A 21,404-nucleotide genomic window follows, 5' to 3' on the forward strand; every position below is an offset into this window, starting at 1 on the left:
GCCATTCTCCGCTCTTGCGCAGTAGCGTTGCCATGAGTGATCCCTTGCGTAAGACGAGCATTGATAACATGGATTCTCCATTGGTTGCTACTGCGCAACTTAGCTGAGTCGTATTTTCTCTGATTCCTGATTGGAAGACAGTTTCCAAGTGATTGTGACGTATTATTTAACGCTATGAAAATAAAATGCTCGCTTATCATATAATGGTAAAAGTCAGATATATAAATTTGCCAGTGGGTATTTTTTAGGCGATGTTGGTATATGCTTTCTTGATTAATTTACGTATTGTTTGTGAAAAAAGACACAGGCTGTGCAAATTACAGATGAGAAAACATTTCGCATTTCAGCTACGCAGGTCCCGATGGACTATAAACCACATATGATATCTTTCTTAGTTTAGCCATACAAAGAAATTATAGTACCGCGTAAAAATAGCTGCGAATCAAAAATGTTTCGTCGGCCACAAAATTTGTCGATCGCTAGAATGTTATTTTTTTCTGGGAAAAATTTAAGAAGCATTTCGCGCGCTACAAGCTGCTTAAAAACTATGCAAAAATATTCCCAAAGATTTTCCTTTCAGTTATTATATTACTTGAAAAAGGGGTATTAATAAATAGAATTGCAATAATATGATTTAGAATTTACCTAAAGAAACCTCGTTTCTTAAAAAAAAGTCTGATTGTGTCTACTAAAATTCAGGCAAATAAAAATTCCCCACTCATTTGATTCATCAACATTCAAAGAGAAAATTCAGAACAGCGAGGCTTCTTAGAATAATTGCCTGTATTTGCGTTGTGCTACGGGGGGTGTATTTGTGACGTGCTTTCTAGCATCCATATGCTTCCCGCTCTTCGGAATAAGTCATAACAGTCATAAGATGAATGCGAAAAATAAACATTTAATGGTGAACTGGAGGGGACAACAAACAAGGGGAAGCAGAATGCTTGTTGTTTTCCTGTTATACGGGGTTTTCCGAGATATATTAGTGAGATATGCATGTATAGATATATTTTACACTGGCTCATATGCTCCTTATTATGTACACCTATTTCAAAAAAGTTTGACGATAAGAGAATGGAAAATGGAACAAAGTTTGGCCAATAATAATATTTCCTTGTATTTAAAATTCGTTCATTCATTACAAGGACGTCGCTACAAACTTAATTTAGCCTCACTAAATGTCATTAACAGATACTAGACTTGTTTTCCCTAACCAGGGGTGTTTGGCATTCATCATTTTCCATTTTTTTTATAGTCAACCTTTATTGAAATAGGTGTATACATATTAGCAATGCTATAAATCGCATGTTTACCGTAGGCATACAGAGCTTCTTATTTTGCCTGACTGAAAAATCTAGACACAGAGAAAACTAGGGAGTAGAGCCACGCCCCTATCGCTCATTTCCTTATAATCATATGCTGGTAAAGGGGGGTTATGGATCACGTTTCACGGACCAGGCAAAATTGCTTTTTCACGTTTCACGGACAGAAAAATGGCCTTTTAAAATCGTTAAATCACGTTTCACGGACGTCGAAATGGACGATTTCACGTTTCTCGACAGTGAAAACTGGGTCAAATCTCGTTTCACGAAAATACCGTTTACCACCCTGTATAATTAAAAAGAAGGCAATCCCCCCCTCCCCTGTCCCTTGGGCAAAACGGCACTTTCTGTTTAGATCTCACCAATCATCAAAATTTTCAGTGATTTTACTTTGTTTATAGTGTATTCCTAGCTCTTTCATATCAGCAACCGCGATAACATAGATCCAAATACTCCTGGCACCTTACTGTTGTTGCATCCTGGTTCCCAGGGTCCCACCCTTCCCTACCCCAAGGGGGATACTAGGGAAAGTGTCTGAGAACGAGGATGCTGTTGTTGTTGCTGCTGCTCTTGCTATCATTGCTGATGATGATATTTGTTGCTGTTAGTTTGGTAGGCATGGTCTGGGATCTCGATGGAGCAGGCAATAGGAATCTTAACCAGCAAAAAGATTCCCTCAAAGTACTTCGAGCCGTCCGAGTTCTTCGGCCTCTCAAGATTGTGTCCGGCATTCCAAGTAAGAAAATAAGGCTCTGCTATCCAAAATAAATTACAAAATGATTCCTTCAATCACCTTCAATCTAGTGTGCAATACATGACGAAATTGTTGATAAATGAGCTTGGTGTTTTCTCGAACTTGATATTTTGCTAGGATATGGCAAAAGCGACTCTGTAACTGTCCGTTCACTTTTTCTTTTTCCAGGTCTTCAAGTTGTGATGAAGACAATATGGCGGGCTATGATTCCTCTATTACAGATTTTATTACTCATTATTTTTGTTATTGTAATATACGCCATAATCGGGCTCGAATTGCTAAAGGGGAAGTTCCACAGCACATGTTACGACGCCAACGGTATGTAATCTTCGGAAAGGAAGGGAAGGGAAGGGAAGGGAAGGGTAGGGTAGGGGCTAAATCGACGGGAAGAATCGAAATTTGTATTTCTAACAGGTTGTAATCTCGGTATGTAATCTTCGGAAAGGAAGGGAAGGGGAGGGAAGGGAAGGGAAGGGAAGGAAAGGGAGTGGGCTAAATCGACGGGAAGAATCGAAATTTGTATTTCTAACAGGTTGTTATTGCTCAACAGATCGAATGGAAAAGGGATATTTGTTTCCCAAGATTTGCTCCAATGACAGTGCAGGACGGCAGTGCTCCGATGGACACACATGTAAAACTCTGGACCACATATGGCCCGGACCTAATAAGGGCATTACGAACTTTGATAATATATTTCTATCGATGTTAACAGTTTTCCAGTGCATAACGATGGAGGGCTGGACAGACATCATGTACCACGTGAGTCATGCACTTCTACTACCATTTCATCAACGTCATATTCGCCATATAATCGTCATCATCATTTTCATCGCCATGATCATCATCATTTTTACAAATGTTTTCGTCATTGTGTAGTTCCAGAAAATATCCATATTCCCCATTGAGGAGATTGGAGGGGGGGTGGGGGGGGGATGCCCTTTTCCTTAACAGGTACTGTATTTATTTTTTTTCCAGGGGGTTGGAAATTCCAGAGGGGTGGGGGTCATACCTCCGACCCCCTCAATAGGGACAATAATCATCACCACCACTTGTCATCATTGTCATTATAAATGTCATCATCATCATCACATCAGGCACATTCTTGCTTCATATATTGATTGAACTTCTTTTGCATTATTTTCTCACCATCAGTAACTCAATCGGTAGTTTCTACTGTAGTAGAAAAACACATCTTTAAATGTTAATTGTAGAAGTTCATTTATTATCAGCAGTAATCCTTTTCGACTTTCAACAGAGCTACGACGCACGTGATTACAAGCAAGGCGTGGTCACTTCGATCATATACATATCACTGATTATCATTGGCTCGTTCTTTATGCTTAATCTCGTTCTTGGTGTACTCAGTGGGTAGGTTTCATATATAGATAAGACCAAGTTACGGTGGTATGTTAATGCCTCAGGCCCCGTACCCAGGATTTTTCTTTTTTTTTTTCGGGGGGGGTGTGCGAAATCAGAAAATGTGGACCTAGGATGGAAGGGGGGGAGGGAGTTCTCTGAGAAAAAAACTCACCACCTCCAAAAGAACAAAAAAGTATTATGCCTTTTCAGTTTTCCACGTGACGTTTTATTGCCGGATTTGGCTACATACCAGGGTGATCTAGCTTATGATTTATAGTTTTGTATACAAATAGTACGTCTATTGAGAACAAAAAGGACTTTCGCCGTTGTGTTTGTGTTCGCACCCCCCCCCCCCCCCCCCCCCCCCCCGGGTACGGGCCTGCGCCTAAAAACAGATAGTTTGCTGACGTTAGAAGCAGCAGCACTTCGTCTTTTGCTCTGGCTTCAACGAAACTTCTCTGTTTTCTTGTAAACATTAATTCAAACTTTGCGTCGATTTAATACCCTAATTCCACCACACACCAATGCAGGCCATCTAGAGTTTCTACAGCTCGGCTGTATTTTTTTTTTATTCGTACCTTATTGCTAAAAATGTGTCAGTCTACATTGTGCGGTCAGTGGTCTGTCAGTAGCAAGTAACACCTAACTTTTCTAGACACGTATTTTAAATGCATTGCTTTTTTGGAAGTTATTCATTTAGGATTTACACGCTAAATGAAATCCCATGCATGATATTTGTATATATCAAATGTCTCTGTGTACTTTCGTAAACAGAAGCAAACGTTTTTCTATTAGATGAAAAAAATCTAGCGCTGCGGCAAATCCATTCGACAAAAGTCGCAGCACCTGAACTAAACCTTTTCACGAAAACCAGGCCTAAAAATAAAAATAAATGATTATCTTTCCAGGGAATTTGCGAAGGAAAGAGAACGCGTGGAAAATCGTCGTAAGTTTTTCAAACTCCGACATCAGCAGCAGATGGAGAGACAACTCTCCGGATACATGGACTGGATCGCACGTGCTGAGGATATAATGCTCAAAGAAGACATGAAACAGCACGGAGTAGGGGAGGGTAAGTGATAAGTGAGACACAGGGAGGGGTGGCGGGGGGGGGGGGGAGTAAGAGACTGTACCATATCAAACATATTCCTCACAGATAGTGTCCTTCGTATGTTTTGCCTTATATGGGCATTGATGCCCATATTTAGAAGAGCTAAAATTTTTCCCCCTCCCTGATATTATCCAGAAAACATGGTGAAAAATACTGATTCTTGTCAATTTGGGACTCGCGGTAATCAATTATTAAGCAAAACTTGCTCGCTTGGTCAAATCTTTTTCTTACTAATATTTTAATGTCCTTAGACCCAGACCTCCAAGAGATTGACCGAGCAGGTTTGAAGGTCACCCCAAAATTGATATGGATCTGCAGTCCGTGCCTACAATTTTATAAGGACCATGTTTAAAACAAATTAACGTTATTATTTATGGTTTTCAAGAAGTACCTCATTATACCCTTATCATACTTTCACAGGTGGCCCTCGAGATCCGCTCAGAAAGCGAACAAGTCTGTCAGACTCACTGGCGCACCTTGTAGAAGATCAGAAAATGTTCCTCAACAGGTTGAAGGAGAAGAAGAAAAAGGACTCACAAGATAGGTACATCTGCTAAGAATACCTAACTCACGAGATATGCACGTCTTCTAATAATAACTTGCTAAACGCTGCTCAGCCTAAAATTTTGACTTAATTTGCCAACACAAATCACCTTCGCTATCCAGAAACATCCATGGCTGAGCTCCCTGCGTACTCAACGCTGGACTGAGAATACTTACTCCTGCTTATGCTTTTCTAGGTCAAGTAGTATAATGGAAAAGATAAAGAATCAACTCCTGAGACGGAAAGTAAAAGTCATGGTCCGGAGTCAGATATTCTATTGGGCCGTCTTAGTTTGTGTCTTCCTCAACACAGTTCTGATGTCCTTTGAACACTACGGCCAGCCCGACTGGCTGGAGAGGACGCAGAGTATGTTATAGACCCTCTAGTCCTATTTTCACTATCATATAAAACGTAGAAGGAAGATGAAATGTAAATTGCTTACCGTGCGTGTGAAAATCAACAAGGAGACGCAATTGTAGAAATGATATCGAGAAAAGGGACAGAAATGATTCTCTTCCATGATCATTTCTTTTTCCACTGGCGTTAGTGTGATTTTAAATGCGTCTAAGCTCTCTCTCTCATGACCTCGCTTCATTACACATCCATCCCCGTCTCCTTCGCTACTTTCAAGCCGACTTACTTAGTTTCCCCTTAGGAAGGACATTACTGAGTGTCGATTGCATTTTTCCAGCGATTGCAGAGAAGGTGTTCCTAGGAATCTTCATAGCTGAGATGTTGTTGAAGCTCTACGGTCTGGGCGCCACACAGTACTTTAAGTCTTCATTTAATCGCTTTGACTTTGTGGTAAGTTTATAGCAATCGCTTCTCCGTTTGCAGTTCAGTCCGCATGAGTGTAGCCAGAGAGAAAAGAGGCACGCATACACCCCCGACCACAAAAATGCGGTATTCTCTTATTGTAATTTCGACACTGTATTTACTGTCATATTGCATACCACTCTCTTAATTTGTTCTTACGCTGTCCCCGAAGATCAAATCAATCAGTCGTGATGAATACTATGATACTTTTACCTTATATTTCTTTAATCAGTGATTTGAGTAATCTTCCTTATGTCTCTGCGACCATTTCTAATATGATTTCCCGTTACAGGTGGTTCTTTCGGGGATTGTGGAAATGTTTCTCCAGAAATATCTTCATATCAGCTTTGGTAGCAGTGTACTTCGTAGTCTTCGTCTTCTTAGGATATTCAAATTTACAAGGTGAAGAATAGATAAAGAAGAGGGAGAGATCTGGAAATAAGGGTGATGGCACATAGGAGAAAGATGGGATGTCGAGGGAGAAAAAGAAGGCGCACGAAAAAAAAAAAAGAGAGTTGCAAGTTGACAAAGGCGAAAGAGCAAGGAAAGTGCACAGAGGAGTAGAGGGCAGGAAGGCGGGTATATTAAAAGAATAATAAACTAATAGATATAAATACAGGATAGCATTACGTGGAAAAGGGGTTTATAGATGATGTACCTTATATTCGCGTGCACTTTTGTTCCACCAGATTTTGGTCGTCGCTGCGTAACTTGGTGACTTCACTTCTAAGCAGCATGCGCTCAATCTTGAGTTTAATCTTTCTTCTCCTTCTCTTCATATTTATTTTCGCTTTGCTTGGAATGCAGCTATTCGGTGGAAGGTGAGTCAATCTGTTGCGATAATTGAGATAATTCTCATTCAAATGAAGCCTTTACCAATATCATGGTGTATGACTTTAAACATCGACGATTTCCCCTTGAGTGATTTGTGATTCCCTCTTTCATCCATAGGTTTAGCACCACGCTAGACGCTCCTCGCACAAACTTCGATAATTTCGTAAAAGCAATGCTCGCAGTTTTCCAGGTAGGGACATAACAGCAAAGAATGACTCATCCTTTGCTCAATGGTACACGCCTCACCTACCTTATTTTCTGACCATACATCACACGCATCCTTGTACGGTCAACTCCACGCCCAAGATATCTAGACCATTGAATGCATCAACTCTAACCTAGCAAGGGGTTATGGGTTTACATTATGGTTGCGTCTCTTTTGCAGTAAAAGAGTGCTTATCACAAAACCTGAGAAATTGAGCAAATTGAATTAAAGGTAACCCCAAAAATATTTTTAAACTAGACACTGCTAACAAAGTATTTTGACTTTAGATAATGACTGGGGAGGACTGGAATACAGTCATGTATAATGGAATCGAGGCTGCCGGCGGCCCGAAAAATGTGTTCGGCATTCTTGGATCGCTGTATTTTGTTGCACTTGTTATTGTAGGAAATTGTATCCTTTACAGCAAACAAAAGTCTTTACATTAAACCCCCCAAAATTTCTTTTACCCACGATTTTTCTTTAGGAAGACCATAAAACAGAAGGAAAAGGAAAGTAGTGTGGAGGTAATAAACTAAACGCCAAAAATTAAGCGCATGCAAAATGTTCGATAGCGGTGTTTAATTGGTTGATGACCTCACTCATCATAGAATCACCACAACTTTTTCTAGATGACGCTTCCTTGACACAACCCAAGATACACTTTTGAATGTCTTCCTTGCTATCGCAGTGGATAACTTAGCTAATGCGCAGGCTTTAACACGTGACGAGGAGCAAGAAGTGCGCATGCGCGAGCAGATAAAAAAGCGTCGTAATGAGAAGCGTCGTAACGGTTGGGCTAAAGCCAAACAGCTGCCCATGATAATGGCCATCGCCAAGCTCAACCACAACAGTAAAAACAACCCCTTTCCTGAGGTGAAGCCCGTGTATCACTCACCAAGGTATGATTGTTGAGTCCCGACAAATTTTATCGACAACGTAAAAAATCTTTGTCACGATAATTACCACCAGTTTAATAATCTTCACCGCTGGTGCTTCTCGGCTTCCTTATCCCAATCATCATCACTACCCCAAAACCAGAATCATATTCATAATTAGAATCGTAATCATCATCATCGGATTATTAGCATTTTGATTAAGATCCTTTTATTATCAACAACATCAATTTTGTTAACCGCTATCATCATAATCATCAGCAGCTAATAAAAAATGAAAATGAAAAATGTCATTACTACTACCATCATCTGCATCACAATCACGTTCATTATCATCAGAATTACCATGACCGCCAATATCATCATCATCATCCATCATGCATATTATCATCATTATCATCTTCGTAAACATCATCACCATAACCACCATCATAATCATCAGCCTTGAAATAGTTTTCATATTTTTTCTAATCTGTATCATGTTTAAAATGTGTTTTTCTGCCAGCAGGGGTGCTGGTGGATGGAACAAGAAGAGTGCGCTCAAGGTACTGCTCTCAATTACCTCAACCGCGTACCCTTCGTAGCACCATCATTATTCATAACCTTGCTCATAAAGTCATCATTAATTAGATAAACACCTAATTTGCGTATTCACAAGGCAACCTTATTTTTGGTTTAGTTGAAGCGACAGACGACTGAGGACACGACGTCTGATGCTCTCCAGAATGGTCGCATCTCAAGACAGGATACGCAAGATAATGCGCTAACGGATCCTGTTACGGATCGCGAAGATGAGGACGAGCCCGCTGACATGCCAACGCCAGGTATGCATAACAAAACCCTACGGAAACCATTCGTAAAAAAAGTACCACAGTAGAAGGTAGCTTGTGTGTTTTCCCTAGGGTAAAAAAAAAGCTAGTCTGATGAATCTTTGTAGTTTTCTTAGCTATCCGTCTGCTTTAATAGGCGACTTGCACTAAACAACTATAACGCTGCATCGAGTTAACCGTTTTTTGTTTTGTTTTCTTGTAGAAATGGTTCGTACTCCTCGACGTAGTTTGGCGATAAGCAGCTTGCGAAGCGCTGGTCGAATCATCCGAAGGCGCAACATTCATCGTACTTCACCTATCATTCGCAAAAGCTCTATGTTCATATTTGGACCCGATAACCCGTAAGTCTTTAGGGAGGATCATGTATAACAACCCCTACGTTCTCAGGGTATCACTTTTACAAGAAACACAGGCAGAGAAACAAGAAACACAGATGTGGTAACCCGACTACTGGCTTATGAGTCAGCAGTTCACAAAATCTTGTCTCTAAATCCGCCTCTATGGTAGGAATTTGTTCCTTTACTGAAGACTATAACCTTGCGGGGCTATGACCATAGGGCGCGTTTTTATTCTATCATTCTGGAATGGGAATGGTTTGTAGAGGATGTTCAAAATGGCATTCAAGTCATTTGGCTTTAGGTAGCAGAATGGGTGGAATGGCCTTTATTCCATTCCGGAATGGGAACGCGGGATAAACAAATGCGCGCTTTTTCTATTCTTATCATTCTCATTCCGGAATCACGATTACAAAAACGCGCCCTAACATTAGGTAACATAACACTTCAAAGCATAACAACGCCCTTCATGTTCGTCCCCCGTTGTACTTGAACAGGCGCCTCATAACGTCTTCAAAAATGATTACATATCATCTTCTTCTTGCTGCAGAATTCGTCGCTTATGTCACTGGGTGGTGAACTTGCGCTACTTCGACACCTTCATCCTGTTCATCATCCTCATCAGCAGCGTGCTCTTGGTGTTTGAGGATCCTGTCAGTACCAACAGCCAGACGAATACGGTAGGTGTAGTACCCCACCCCCAAACCACTACTCCCCCATTCTCCCCGCCCTTGTAACACATACCATCCAATAACCCCCATCCCCGAGCGTACCAACAGCCAGACGAATACAGTACGTACAGATGCTCCCCTCCCTTCCCCCGCCCTTGTAACAAATACCATCCCATAACCCCCATCCCAGAGCGTACCAGACGAATACGGCACGTACAGATGCTCCCCTCCCTTCCCCCGCCCTTGTAACACATACCATCCCATAACCCCCATCCCCGAGCGTACCAACAGCCAGACGAATACAGTACGTACAGATGCTCCCCTCCCTTCCCCCCGCCCTTTTGGACAATACCATTCCATAACCCTCACCTCAAGCGTACCAGACGAATACGGCACGTACAGATGCTCCCCTCCCTTCCCCCGCCCTTGTAACACATACCATCCCATAACCCCCATCCCGGGGCGTACCAGACGAATACGGCACGTACAGATGCTCCCCTCCCTTCCCCCGCCCTTGTAACACATACCATCCCATAACCCCAATCCCCGAGCGTACCAGACGAATACGGCACGTACAGATGCTCCCCTCCCTTCCCCCGCCCTTTTGGACCATACCATCCCATAACCCCCATCCCCGAGCGTACCAGACGAATACGGCACGTACAGATGCTCCCCTCCCTTCCCCCGCCCTTGTAACACATACCATCCCATAACCCCCATCCCCGAGCGTACCAACAGCCAGACGAATACAGTACGTACAGATGCTCCCCTCCCTTCCCCCCGCCCTTGTGAACCATACCATTCCATAACCCTCACCTCGAGCGTACCAGACGAATACGGCACGTACAGATGCTCCCCTCCCTCCCCCCCGACCTTATGGACCATACCATTCCATAACCCCCACCTCGAGCGTACCAGCAGCGAGATAAACACAGTACGTATAGAACTTAACTGCCTGGTCATGGTCAGGCAGGGCCTCCGTGGTAGTATATACCAGGTTATCTTTCCTTAACCCTGAAGAAATGTCTCCCTTATATCTAAGTATCACTTTTCGTTTTTGCTATTCTAGATTCTTGGCTACTGCGACTATGTGATCACCGCGATTTTTGGTCTAGAAGTTTTATTCAAGGTAAAAATAATGCTTCAAATAATGCACGAAACGAATCTGAACAATCAATGAAGTCACCACCGGAGTAGCAGATTAACCCCCAAACACCAGAAAACAATGTTGTAATAGGCCTTTTCCAGAGTAATGTTATTGATCATCGTATCACAATGCCTGAATGTATTCTATTGAGGTATCCATTATTTCAGGTGATCGATCTTGGGGTGATTCTTCACAAGGGATCATACTTTAGAGATGCCTGGAATGTTATCGATGCATTTGTCGTCGCGTGTAACATTGCTGCTCTGGTTCTCAAGTAAGAACAAAGTCATCATAATTGTTTATCACCTTCATTTATCACCATTTATCACCTTTACACAACATCAGCATTATCGTCAATAGTTACATCGTAATCACCATCATTATCGTCATCATCAACATTAAAATTATCAACATCATCAACAACAATATCAACATCATCATCGTCATCGTAAACAATCATCATCATTTGACCATCAATGATCATTATCATCAACAACATCATCATCACCAATATTAAAATCACCATCGTCACCGCAGTCATCATCATCATTGCCGTTATCAAAACAGCATCATCAGGAGCAACATCATCAATAATATCAAAATCTTAATCGTCGTCATCAGGATCATTGTCATCATCAAAACTATCGATTTTGCCATCCATGACCAGTCATCTGCAGTTACAACCTCAATGAGCAGCTCCACCATTTAAACTATTTGATATTTTCCTTCCTTTCTTAAAAATTCAGTGCCAAAGCTGTAGCTGACAAAACCAGCAATACGTCTGTTCAGGAAGCCATCAAATCTTTTCGTGTTTTGAGAGTGCTACGACCTGTTAAAGCCATCAACAAGTCGAAAAAACTTAAGGTATGGCATAGTCTTTGCCCTAACACTACCGTACCCCCCAAACCAATGATAGCAAAGATACATACCAAAGTTACGTAGCAAAGCTTTTGCAACCAGATGGTAGTACAGTTGTAACGAACGTGTTCTTTTACCCTACCAGACCGTCTTCCAGTGCATGGTGTACTCGCTGAAGAACGTTCGCTTCATCCTACTAATTAATCTTCTATTCTACTATATCTTCGCTGTCATAGGAGTGCAGCTCTTTAAGGTATGTTTTCCGTCGTTTTTCGTTTTTTAACAAGCCAATCAAGATCTGTGCTCTTACTCACTCAACCGGGAACAATCAACTCACGCCCAAGACCCTACCTGCTACCTGGAAATATTTCATATGTTTACTCACATCAACATTAATGTCCGATTTCAGGGGAAGTTTTTCTACTGCACAGATATGTCCAAAATGCAAAAATCAGAGTGCAAGTAAGTTAACTCCGCCTGTAAAAATATATTTTATTGGAATCGTGTTATTGTCAGTAAAAGATTACTTAGTGGACTATGCGTTATCACTAAATCCCTCCTTTTCCGTTCTGAATAGGGGTCACTTTTTTCGCTATATGGTCGGCGTGGACAGTCAAGTCAGCTTGGATAATTTTGAGGTAAGTGCCCTTGCTAAATGCTCGACAATACTTAACACTTTAAAACATGATAATCATAAAATATCAAAAAAGCGATATAAATGAATGATAATGCACAGCTTTTAATCAATGCCACGCCTTCTTGCCTCACAATTAAATTGTCACGAAATGTTGACATACATATCTTCCCAACAGCTCGGAGAGCGAAATTGGACACGTTGGCACTTCAACTTCGATGACGTTCCCAGCGCTATGTTGACATTATTTTCAGCATCTACAGGCGAGGGCTGGCCCACGTAAGTATGCCCGCCATTTCCTGGACAATCGCGTTTTACGACGTACGAAAAAGTACGCCACGAGAGAGAAAGCTGGACTCTATAGTCCGCGGGGAAAATCAGGCTTGTTTCCTCTATGCATAGGGGTGAACGAGATTAATTTCAACCTAACCAGCTAGCAAACGCCATCTTTTCTTTGCTCGGAACGCATTTTTTCCGACTTCTTGCCTTAGCCTTAATGTTGTAGGATGCCTTGCTGCCAATGGTACGTGTCTGGCATTTTTAATGACTTTGTGCTTAATGCTGGTAAGACTTCGGAGTAAGATGCTTATTTTGCACATGTAAAAACCAGCTTAAAATCAGAAGACGCAAATGTAGGAGTAAGAACCGGTCCCTATTTACTTACGCTGAGACTTCGGTATCTCTTTCTGTGTAACAGCGCGATGTACCACACGGTGGACGCCACGCATGTTGATAGGGGTCCTCGGCGCGATAATAACATCCAGATGTCTATCTACATGGTGTGCATCGTGGTCATCTTCTCCTTCTTCTTCCTCAACATCTTCGTCGCGCTCATTATCGTCACATTCCAAGAACAGGGCGAAAAGGAGATGGTGGGATGCGAGCTGGACAGAAACCAGGTAGATACAAAACCTTGTCCAAACATGGTCATTCTTTCCTTATATGGTGAGAAGATATAATACCACTTAGAAGAACAAGAACCAGGTAACTGAGGCAGGCAGAATGTTGCCCAAACCTGGTTATTCTGAGCAGGATTCGAGCTTGACAATAGGAGTATATGCTGGGGTCTCTCTCTTGTATTGTTTATGCTAGAGTGTCACGCAATTGTATTTTACATTGTATGATTATGGTTGATACGTCAAATGCACAAGTCAATCACGTGCATGTAACACAGACGATACAAAAAAAAAAAAACAAGAAAGCAGTCTAATGTTTTCCGTATTGTATTCTTTGTTCGGGTTTTACAATCTCAACCAGTCCTCTTCCCTACTGATTACTAAATAAGGCATGCTTAAAAAAGCAATTTAAGGTTGAAAATGTTAATGATGTTTATAAATTTAGTACATACAAAACTATAATATCCAATGAATTATCAGTAAGAGAATTACACAAATGATCAAATGCAATTATGTTTAAGGCTGTTGTTCTGAACAAAATTCGGCTCTGCATTTATACCAAATCAGACTAACAAAGCAATATTTGGCTGCTATCTGGGCCTTAACATATTTTTAGCATGTTCTTAAATTTGGTGAAATCTCAGGCTGAAAACATTCTTATGATAGAGGTTCTTATAAAAAAGTGGTGTATTTGCATTTCGTTTTAGCTTTGATATAGCGTCGTCAGACCAGAATAAAAAAGGAATGAATTTATTAGCATAGCAAATAGAGTTTTCCATTGTGATGTTTATGAAGACGGTGATATATTATTGTTCCCTTCATCCATCCATGAAAATAACTCGCATAGAAATAACTATTGTTAAACTGAGGTGACATCTTTAGTATCCCAACGCTATTCTCAGAGGTCGCCGCAAATATCGATCACGCCAAAAGTGAGCGTAATCAAGATAAGAAGGCAAAAAGCACGAAGACTGTGAAGCATTCGCAAACCAAGCACATCTGTAAAAATGGCTCTGGTTGCTTTGGTTGTAGCAAGCATCGTCGTTGCGATTGTCGCAGTATTAACGGTCGGAGCTGTGCTTTCGTGGAAAGTCACCACAAAAGATGAAGAAGGGGTTGAAACCTGGCGTTATGCCGCTTACTATCCATTTGCGATGCCCTACATCTGAGAACAATATTATTGTCCTGCCTTCAAAATGTGTTAAGAACATGTTTACTACATTTAACAGTCCTTCCATTTGTTGGCAAAAATCACACACTTTTCAACGTTCATGGCAACCTTTTAAGATACCAACTAACCGTCTGCTGTTTTTCAGATAGAATAGTTTATACAAATACGTATGTACTCAGTATTGATGATTTCATGTAAAGCAAGGCATGTTGTCCTTGTTAAGCTACTGCTAGCACATTTACGTGGTGTGGATTTAAATAATGTAGTTATTATTTTAAAATGAAGTTGTTCAGGCTCGTAAGTTATTGTGTGAGTATATTTTGTAACTTTCTTGCTTGTAAATGCGATATGACCGAAAGAAACTAGTCTTCCTATTCACATGTCCAGTATCATTTTCGAATCTACAAACAATTAGGGGGTGGGGGGGAAGGAGGTTTTGCAGAAGTGACATATTTACCCTACCGCATCCCCCTTCGCTTCCCAGAAAGTCTGTTATTTCAGATCCAAAAATAACAAAACTTTCCATGTTTTTTTATTTACTAGCATTCTTTTACCTATGCTTAGAATCTTGTTTACACCATCGTAGTTGCGTTCTTTTTTTTTGCATTCTTATGATTTAATCCACTTGAGACAGTGTTTACGAACAATGACTGTCGGTCGTAGTAGACATATATGTAACGCCTTCTGTCACGTCTTTTTGTAGCGTGACTGTATACATGTAACACCTTCTGTCACGTCTTTTTGTAGCGTGACTGTATACAATTTGCGATGACGGCAAGACCAAGGCAGCGGTATATGCCCGAAAACCAAAAGACGTGTTTCTACAAAGTGTGGTGTGTTGTGGACTCCAAGCCGTTTGAGATCTTTATTATGACCATGATTGTACTGAACGCCATCGTGCTGATGATGACGGTAATAAACTAGCCTTTCTACGCACTACTCAATCACTGTGGACGCTTCATTCTGCGTTACGTTACCTGTTGCTTTTCATGTGTTACCTACCTGTAGCGTTACATGTGTTTGACTTACCTGTTGCGCGGTTACATGCGCAGTTATGTGTTTGTTAAATTTGTTACACATCTGTTGCCTTACATGTGTTACCTACTTGTTGCGTTACATGTGTTACTTACCTGTTGCGTTACATGTGTTACTTACCTGTTGCGTTACATGTGTCACCTACTTGTTGCGTTACATGTGTTATCTACCTGTTGCGTTACATGTGTTACTTACCTGTTGCGTTACATGTGTCACCTACGTGTTGCGTGTTTCATGTGTTACCTACCTGTTGCGTTACAAGTGTTACCTACCTGTTGCGTTACATGTGATACACATCTGTTTCTTTACATGTGTTAACTACCTGTTGCACCTTACATGTGTTACATACCTGATGCATAACATGTACATACTATTTATTTTGTTACATGTTTAACTTATCTATGGCGTTACATGTGTGTCATACCTGTCGCGTTACATGAACATCTTACCTGTTAGTATATATCTTATTTGTGTAACTTCACATGTATATCTTATCTTTAAATGCGTGTATTTCATTTTCCAGTATCACGGCGCGACGCAAGAGTTCAATAACATCATCGAGTACGTGAACATGGCGTTCACCTTCGTGTTTTTGTTCGAGGCCATCCTTAAACTGATCGCCTTCAAACTCGTACGTATCCTCATCCTCGCATACCATACCTCTGTGGCGTGACATTATTGAGTGACGATTGTATAGTAATGTACGTCCGAGGGAAACAAAGACAACGAAAGATGATGTAGTTGCTTTCAGTGTTTCGTTCCTTTCTCTCCGCGTGAGTCTCCTTTCGATTTTCACTCACTGTATGCATCTTCTTCACCGCTCACTTCGAGAGTAGATTAAATAGTATTTTTTTTTACTCATGCTGAAAAAATATTCTTATTTATAGAATTATTTCCGTGATTACTGGAATGTGTTTGACTTCATCATCGTAGTGACGACACTTGTCGGTGTTCTTCTTGAGCTTGTGCAGGTATGGGATATGTCTTTTGCGAGCACCCCGTTTTTTTATGCGAGACCGAACATTTTTAGGCGGAAGAAACTGCGCGAGCATGCGAGCACGGCGAAAAAAATTGCGCGAGCATGCAAGCACATCGAAATTTCGGGGAACCATTCGGGGGCCCTAGATTTCTAAATGTTATATTGGAGAAAATAACCTACAGAGATTACTAGCCCCTGAAATCAATGACATTTTATTTAAAAGAGTATAAACATAGTTGAATCGCTAGACGGTGGCTACTGAAAAAAAAAAAAAAAGACCAGCACACGATAACCATCCACTGCCTACCCCTGAGGCTACTGTTACCATAATCATTTAATATCATTAGCTTTTTGTGTTAAGCTGATGTTCCAACTATCAATGCAATAAATTTAAGAATAAACTAGTTTATTCTGGTAAAAAAAATATCAAAATATATGTTAGACCCATAACTGATGCTTTGATTTAAAGCGAACAAATTAATTTATAGACAAAATGACAAACTGCTTGCCATCATTGTGTGCAACGTAGGTGTGCACTATCCTTTTTCCATGTAAAACATATGACCCCCCCCCCCCCCCCAGCAAATCCTTGGTACGCGCCTGATCTTGCTATAGTCTGACACTGTCCCGTTTCTCACCAGGATACGAAAAACCAGCTCGACATCGACCCAAGCTTCTTCCGGCTGTTTCGTGCGGCTCGTCTCGTCAAACTTCTAAGACAGGGGTACACGATCCGCATACTACTCTGGACATTCCTGCAGTCCTTCAAGGTATTCCATGTTTTCTTTATCACAGTTTTCAGGTTTTACATGATATTTAGTCCAGCGGATATGTGTTTGAATTGCGCACTTTTTGCTAAAGTTACCAATTTTAGCATAGTGATAGTTTTTAATACCCTTTCAAGATATAGTCAAGCTCAGATCGGCTTTAATTTCTAATTAATAAGGAGTATTGATTTGGCCGCCATTTTGAACCGAAAGTAAACTACATTTTTATAAAAAATAAATAAACTTTTTAATACTGTATTTCACTAGACAACTAATATGAAAGTCAAAGAATGTATTTAAACCCAATATTTTTTTAAAATAACCGCAAATTTGTCATTTTTGGCACTTTAAAGGAGTTTATTTCACCCCGCGCCCTCTAGCAAAAGATACCAATTTTATTGCAGTTGTAGGTTGCAATAACCTTTATAAGATAAGCTATGGAGCCAAGATAAAATCGGCTTTCATCACCGACTAATATGGTTTATTATAATTGCAGCCATTTTGCACTGGAGATTAAATTTAGCATTTTTGAAAGCACAGAGATGCACATCTTGTTTAAAAATCTACGACTTAAATATTCATGAAATCCATTTAATACTTTTAAGTTGTAAAAAAAGCAAAACTGATTAGGTTTCTGCTATTAATTTTACCTTTTTTTAAACCGAAGGTAGGTTTCCAAACCTGTTTCTGCACACTCTAATCAAACCAGATTAATGCATATACGAATAAGCAATGAAACATTTTTTTAATAATAGAATTGCACAAATAATAAATGCACCAATTTAATATAAAGAAAATGTTTTCTTGCTATGTGAGCCTCGGCATTTTGTTAAAAAATAGTCAAATCTTAGTCAGGCTGGATGTTCTGAAAATAGATTCTTATAAAACAAAAAGAGTGTGGTTCATAATACGTCGGTCTAACGTAATAACAAACTCCGATGAGAATTGTTTTATTTATTTAATGCAGTTCAGATATCTTACAGCTTTATCGTTAAACGATTCAATGGAGCTGCAAAGGGCTGAACATTTCAAGCTGGCTTTGGTGCAAGTGCAGCGTGCTGGGCAGCCTATCTTGCATCTTATAGCTCTTGGTTCCTCATCTAATAGTTCTTTGGCTTCTTGGCACGCCTTGGAAAGCTCTAGTAGCGTTTGTCCAAAGCGGCTATGGCAACTGTTGTTCATTCTGCTAAAAAGACGGAAGTACTGAGACAGGGAGGAGTGCTTGCCCCCAACAACGGCCTGCTTGAAAGGCAGCTTTCTTGGTGTGTTGTATGATAGCTGCCTCCGTCGGTAGAATGACATCAAATGCTGTTCCTTTCTTCACGAAGAGCTGCATTCTTGCCTTGTCTACTTCCGATTCTCTGCACTTTTTTCGGTCGTATAGAAGCATTGGAAAGCGCTCAAGTGTTGCCAAACATTCTGTCTTTTATCTTAACTGGCCTGAAGGCTAGCTGTCGAAGACCATTTGTGGCTTCGGGGAATACAGCAAGTAATGTCTTTCCCCCAACACCGCACAACAGGATACAGTATCACCTGTAAATGCGTGAAATTCTAATTGGCGAGATACTCCTTTGACTCTTCAAGAAGATTGATAAGCGCAAACCCGAGGCCACCAGATTAACAGTTTCTACTGTTAGAAACTGTTCATCTTGTAGCACTTGCACACATTCATGTGTGCGGTCGTTTACAGACGTTGAAGTCAAATGGTGGAGCGGCCCGGTACCCCACCAGGCTTGTCACATAAGCAGTTGCCTTTGTCTTCTTTCTTTTCTCTTGATTCAGCTATTGAGTGTAAATGTTTGGTATACTTGGGCTGGCTATATGTGTCTTTTAAATCATTTGACGACTTTCGAAAATAGTGAGTATCGACGCGTGACTTTTCACTTTCGGATTAAATCATCGGCCATTTTAGTATCCCAAGATAATCTGTGATTAAATCAGATTTTCTTTCGGCTCCATAGCTTATCTTGAAAAGATGACCCTAAACTACTCCTGAAACAAGTTTTTTTTATATTTTTGTTTAAAGGCGCAAAGTGAAACAAGCGTGCCAGTATTTACTCATGACTACTTCCGGTTCAAAGTCGCTGTCACCGTAAAAGTTACAAAAATTAAAAAAATCTTGTTACTCTAAGATCTCTTTTGTTTAGATGCATTTACTGACTTATATTTTATTTGTCTATGAGTAAACTTTTTTAAAATGTGCGAGTTTATTTTTTTGGGAAAAAGTTAGTTTACTTCCGGTTCAAAATGGCGGCCAAATCAATATTCATTATAAATCAGAAATTAAAGCCGAACTGAGCTTGGCTCTATATCTTGTAAGAGGTATCAAAAACTATCACTATGCTAAAATCGATAACTTTAGCAAAAAGTGCGCAATTCAAGGTAAAATCTGCACATATCCGCTGGACTAATGGAAAAGTTGTAACCGAGAGAGAATATGTATTTACCTAGAAGTAGCATGTTCTGCTACAAGTCGTAGTGTGTAATAACAAATTATATGCAAAATTATACCTAAAGCCACTTGGTGTAGCTGCCAGTGTGAAAAACGCAAGAATAGTTCAAGTGCCGCGCGGTTAAACCAGCCTTTTTGTTTTGAAATGGCGGCGTTTTACCGGCGTAAACTGTCACATTTTCGCGAATGCTAAGAAAACTAGACCAAACTTAAGGCTATAATTTTCTTTATGTTTCCCTAATTATCACACAAATCTGTCATCTTTTGTACAGTATGGTTTTAATGCTGTACAGTTAGTCAAAACAGCGACTGATGTCAGCCTTTCGTGCCTTTCGAACGATTCAACACTACGATTGTGCTTGTTTTTGCCAGAGCACGCGCATGCGCATACGTTATTCAGCACTGTCAGTATAGCTGGGAATTGATGAGGGGGCTGAGGGTGTGTCGATATTGTTGAAGAATAATGTGTAATGGAGGGTAAATGTAGAGGTGCGCGCGTGCGCGTTTGACCCTGACTACGCGCAAAAAAAAAACAACAAAAAAACTGAGTTCTTGCCCTCTTGTATCGCAATCCTTTGAAGGTAAATACTATTTTTATTTCAATATTTTCCCAGGCTTTACCGTACGTAGTGATGCTCATAGCGATGCTGTTCTTCGTCTATGCTGTCATTGGCATGCAGGTGAGTGATACTATATACTTATATTACTGATAGAACCATGATATATAACTAATAATTATCAGTATTAGATCAATAAGATGAGTAAAACATGCCATCATCATCGTTATCATAATCGAAATCACCGTCGTCTTTAACACATTATCATTGACCATATCATCACAATTATCAGCATTATCATAATCCTTATAATCACCATAATCATTAGCATCTTTATCATAATAATCATTATCCTCTATATCACCAATTCATCATTTTCATCATCATCATCTTGAACTATAATCATCATTCTATTATCATCTTTCATGTTTAAAAGTGGGGGATTTCCATGGCTGACAACTGACAGCGAATCATTAATTGATTCGTTCATCTGACCATTGTTTATTTCCTACGCAGCTTTTCGGACGCATCGCCAAAGGCATTCCTAACAGAGAAATCAATATACATAACAACTTCCAGTCGTTTTTCCAAGCCTTGCTGGTCCTGTTTCGGTAAGAGTTATTGCACCTTTGCCCATGTCATAGCGGAATGACTAGCACCTAGTTATACTCGTGTGCTTAATTGACGGGTGGCTACCGGCGAGGACTGTAAACGTGTTAGCGTCTTTTGCTCGTGTTATACAGAGCTGGCACCGGGGAGAACTGTTAACGTACTTTATAACGCGTCTTTTGTCCGTGTTATTCAGGGCTACCATAGGGGAGAACTGTTAACGTGCTTTGATAACGCGTCTTTTGTCCTTTTGTCCTTGTTATACAGTGCTGCCACCGGGGAGAACTGGCATCTGGTCATGTTAGCGTGCTTTGATAACGCACCGTGCGAGAAAGGCGGAAAAGCGTGTGGCAACACAGCGGCTTCGATCATCTACTTTATAACTTTCTACTTCTTCTGTTCATTTTTGGTAAGTGAGGAGCTTCCAGGGGCAAAAACCAGCCAATCTCTCAATTATGTTCGCCAATCGTACGTTGCGAGGGGGAACATGGCGTCATAAACATGTTGATGTGATACTAAATGAAAGCTAGAAAATATATTTGTTAGTTAGATTTACGACATCAACATTGGCATCGTTCGACTCCCAGGCCCGTACCCAGGATTTTCTTGGGGGGGGGGGGGGGGG

General features: G+C 40.6%; 1 protein-coding gene across 6 annotated transcripts in view; it reads left to right on the forward strand.

Annotated features, from left to right (window-relative positions):
• Positions 1 to 21,404, forward strand: part of LOC116603559 (voltage-dependent N-type calcium channel subunit alpha-1B) — a 33,824-nt gene that overhangs the window by 4,524 nt on the left and 7,896 nt on the right. For 5 of the 6 annotated variants that reach the window (XM_048724498.1, XM_048724502.1, XM_048724500.1 and 2 more), the window contains exons 4-35: positions 1,931 to 2,058; positions 2,245 to 2,394; positions 2,627 to 2,835; positions 3,332 to 3,444; positions 4,344 to 4,507; positions 4,967 to 5,090; positions 5,287 to 5,456; positions 5,782 to 5,894; positions 6,199 to 6,308; positions 6,596 to 6,727; positions 6,858 to 6,930; positions 7,233 to 7,356; positions 7,601 to 7,844; positions 8,344 to 8,383; positions 8,518 to 8,662; positions 8,871 to 9,009; positions 9,554 to 9,683; positions 10,744 to 10,803; positions 10,989 to 11,095; positions 11,568 to 11,685; positions 11,825 to 11,932; positions 12,089 to 12,141; positions 12,257 to 12,317; positions 12,492 to 12,592; positions 13,011 to 13,212; positions 15,128 to 15,292; positions 15,939 to 16,046; positions 16,303 to 16,386; positions 17,036 to 17,164; positions 20,228 to 20,293; positions 20,687 to 20,781; positions 21,047 to 21,188. In XM_048724498.1, the coding sequence (XP_048580455.1) occupies positions 1,931 to 2,058; positions 2,245 to 2,394; positions 2,627 to 2,835; positions 3,332 to 3,444; positions 4,344 to 4,507; positions 4,967 to 5,090; positions 5,287 to 5,456; positions 5,782 to 5,894; positions 6,199 to 6,308; positions 6,596 to 6,727; positions 6,858 to 6,930; positions 7,233 to 7,356; positions 7,601 to 7,844; positions 8,344 to 8,383; positions 8,518 to 8,662; positions 8,871 to 9,009; positions 9,554 to 9,683; positions 10,744 to 10,803; positions 10,989 to 11,095; positions 11,568 to 11,685; positions 11,825 to 11,932; positions 12,089 to 12,141; positions 12,257 to 12,317; positions 12,492 to 12,592; positions 13,011 to 13,212; positions 15,128 to 15,292; positions 15,939 to 16,046; positions 16,303 to 16,386; positions 17,036 to 17,164; positions 20,228 to 20,293; positions 20,687 to 20,781; positions 21,047 to 21,188 (3,907 nt within the window). The remainder of the gene's footprint in view (positions 1 to 1,930; positions 2,059 to 2,244; positions 2,395 to 2,626; positions 2,836 to 3,331; positions 3,445 to 4,343; positions 4,508 to 4,966; positions 5,091 to 5,286; positions 5,457 to 5,781; positions 5,895 to 6,198; positions 6,309 to 6,595; positions 6,728 to 6,857; positions 6,931 to 7,232; positions 7,357 to 7,600; positions 7,845 to 8,343; positions 8,384 to 8,517; positions 8,663 to 8,870; positions 9,010 to 9,553; positions 9,684 to 10,743; positions 10,804 to 10,988; positions 11,096 to 11,567; positions 11,686 to 11,824; positions 11,933 to 12,088; positions 12,142 to 12,256; positions 12,318 to 12,491; positions 12,593 to 13,010; positions 13,213 to 15,127; positions 15,293 to 15,938; positions 16,047 to 16,302; positions 16,387 to 17,035; positions 17,165 to 20,227; positions 20,294 to 20,686; positions 20,782 to 21,046; positions 21,189 to 21,404) is intronic. The other variant, XM_048724499.1, reaches the window with a different exon arrangement.

This window comes from Nematostella vectensis, chromosome 3 (assembly GCF_932526225.1).
Source record: "Nematostella vectensis chromosome 3, jaNemVect1.1, whole genome shotgun sequence".
NCBI classification, from domain to species: domain Eukaryota; kingdom Metazoa; phylum Cnidaria; class Anthozoa; order Actiniaria; family Edwardsiidae; genus Nematostella; species Nematostella vectensis.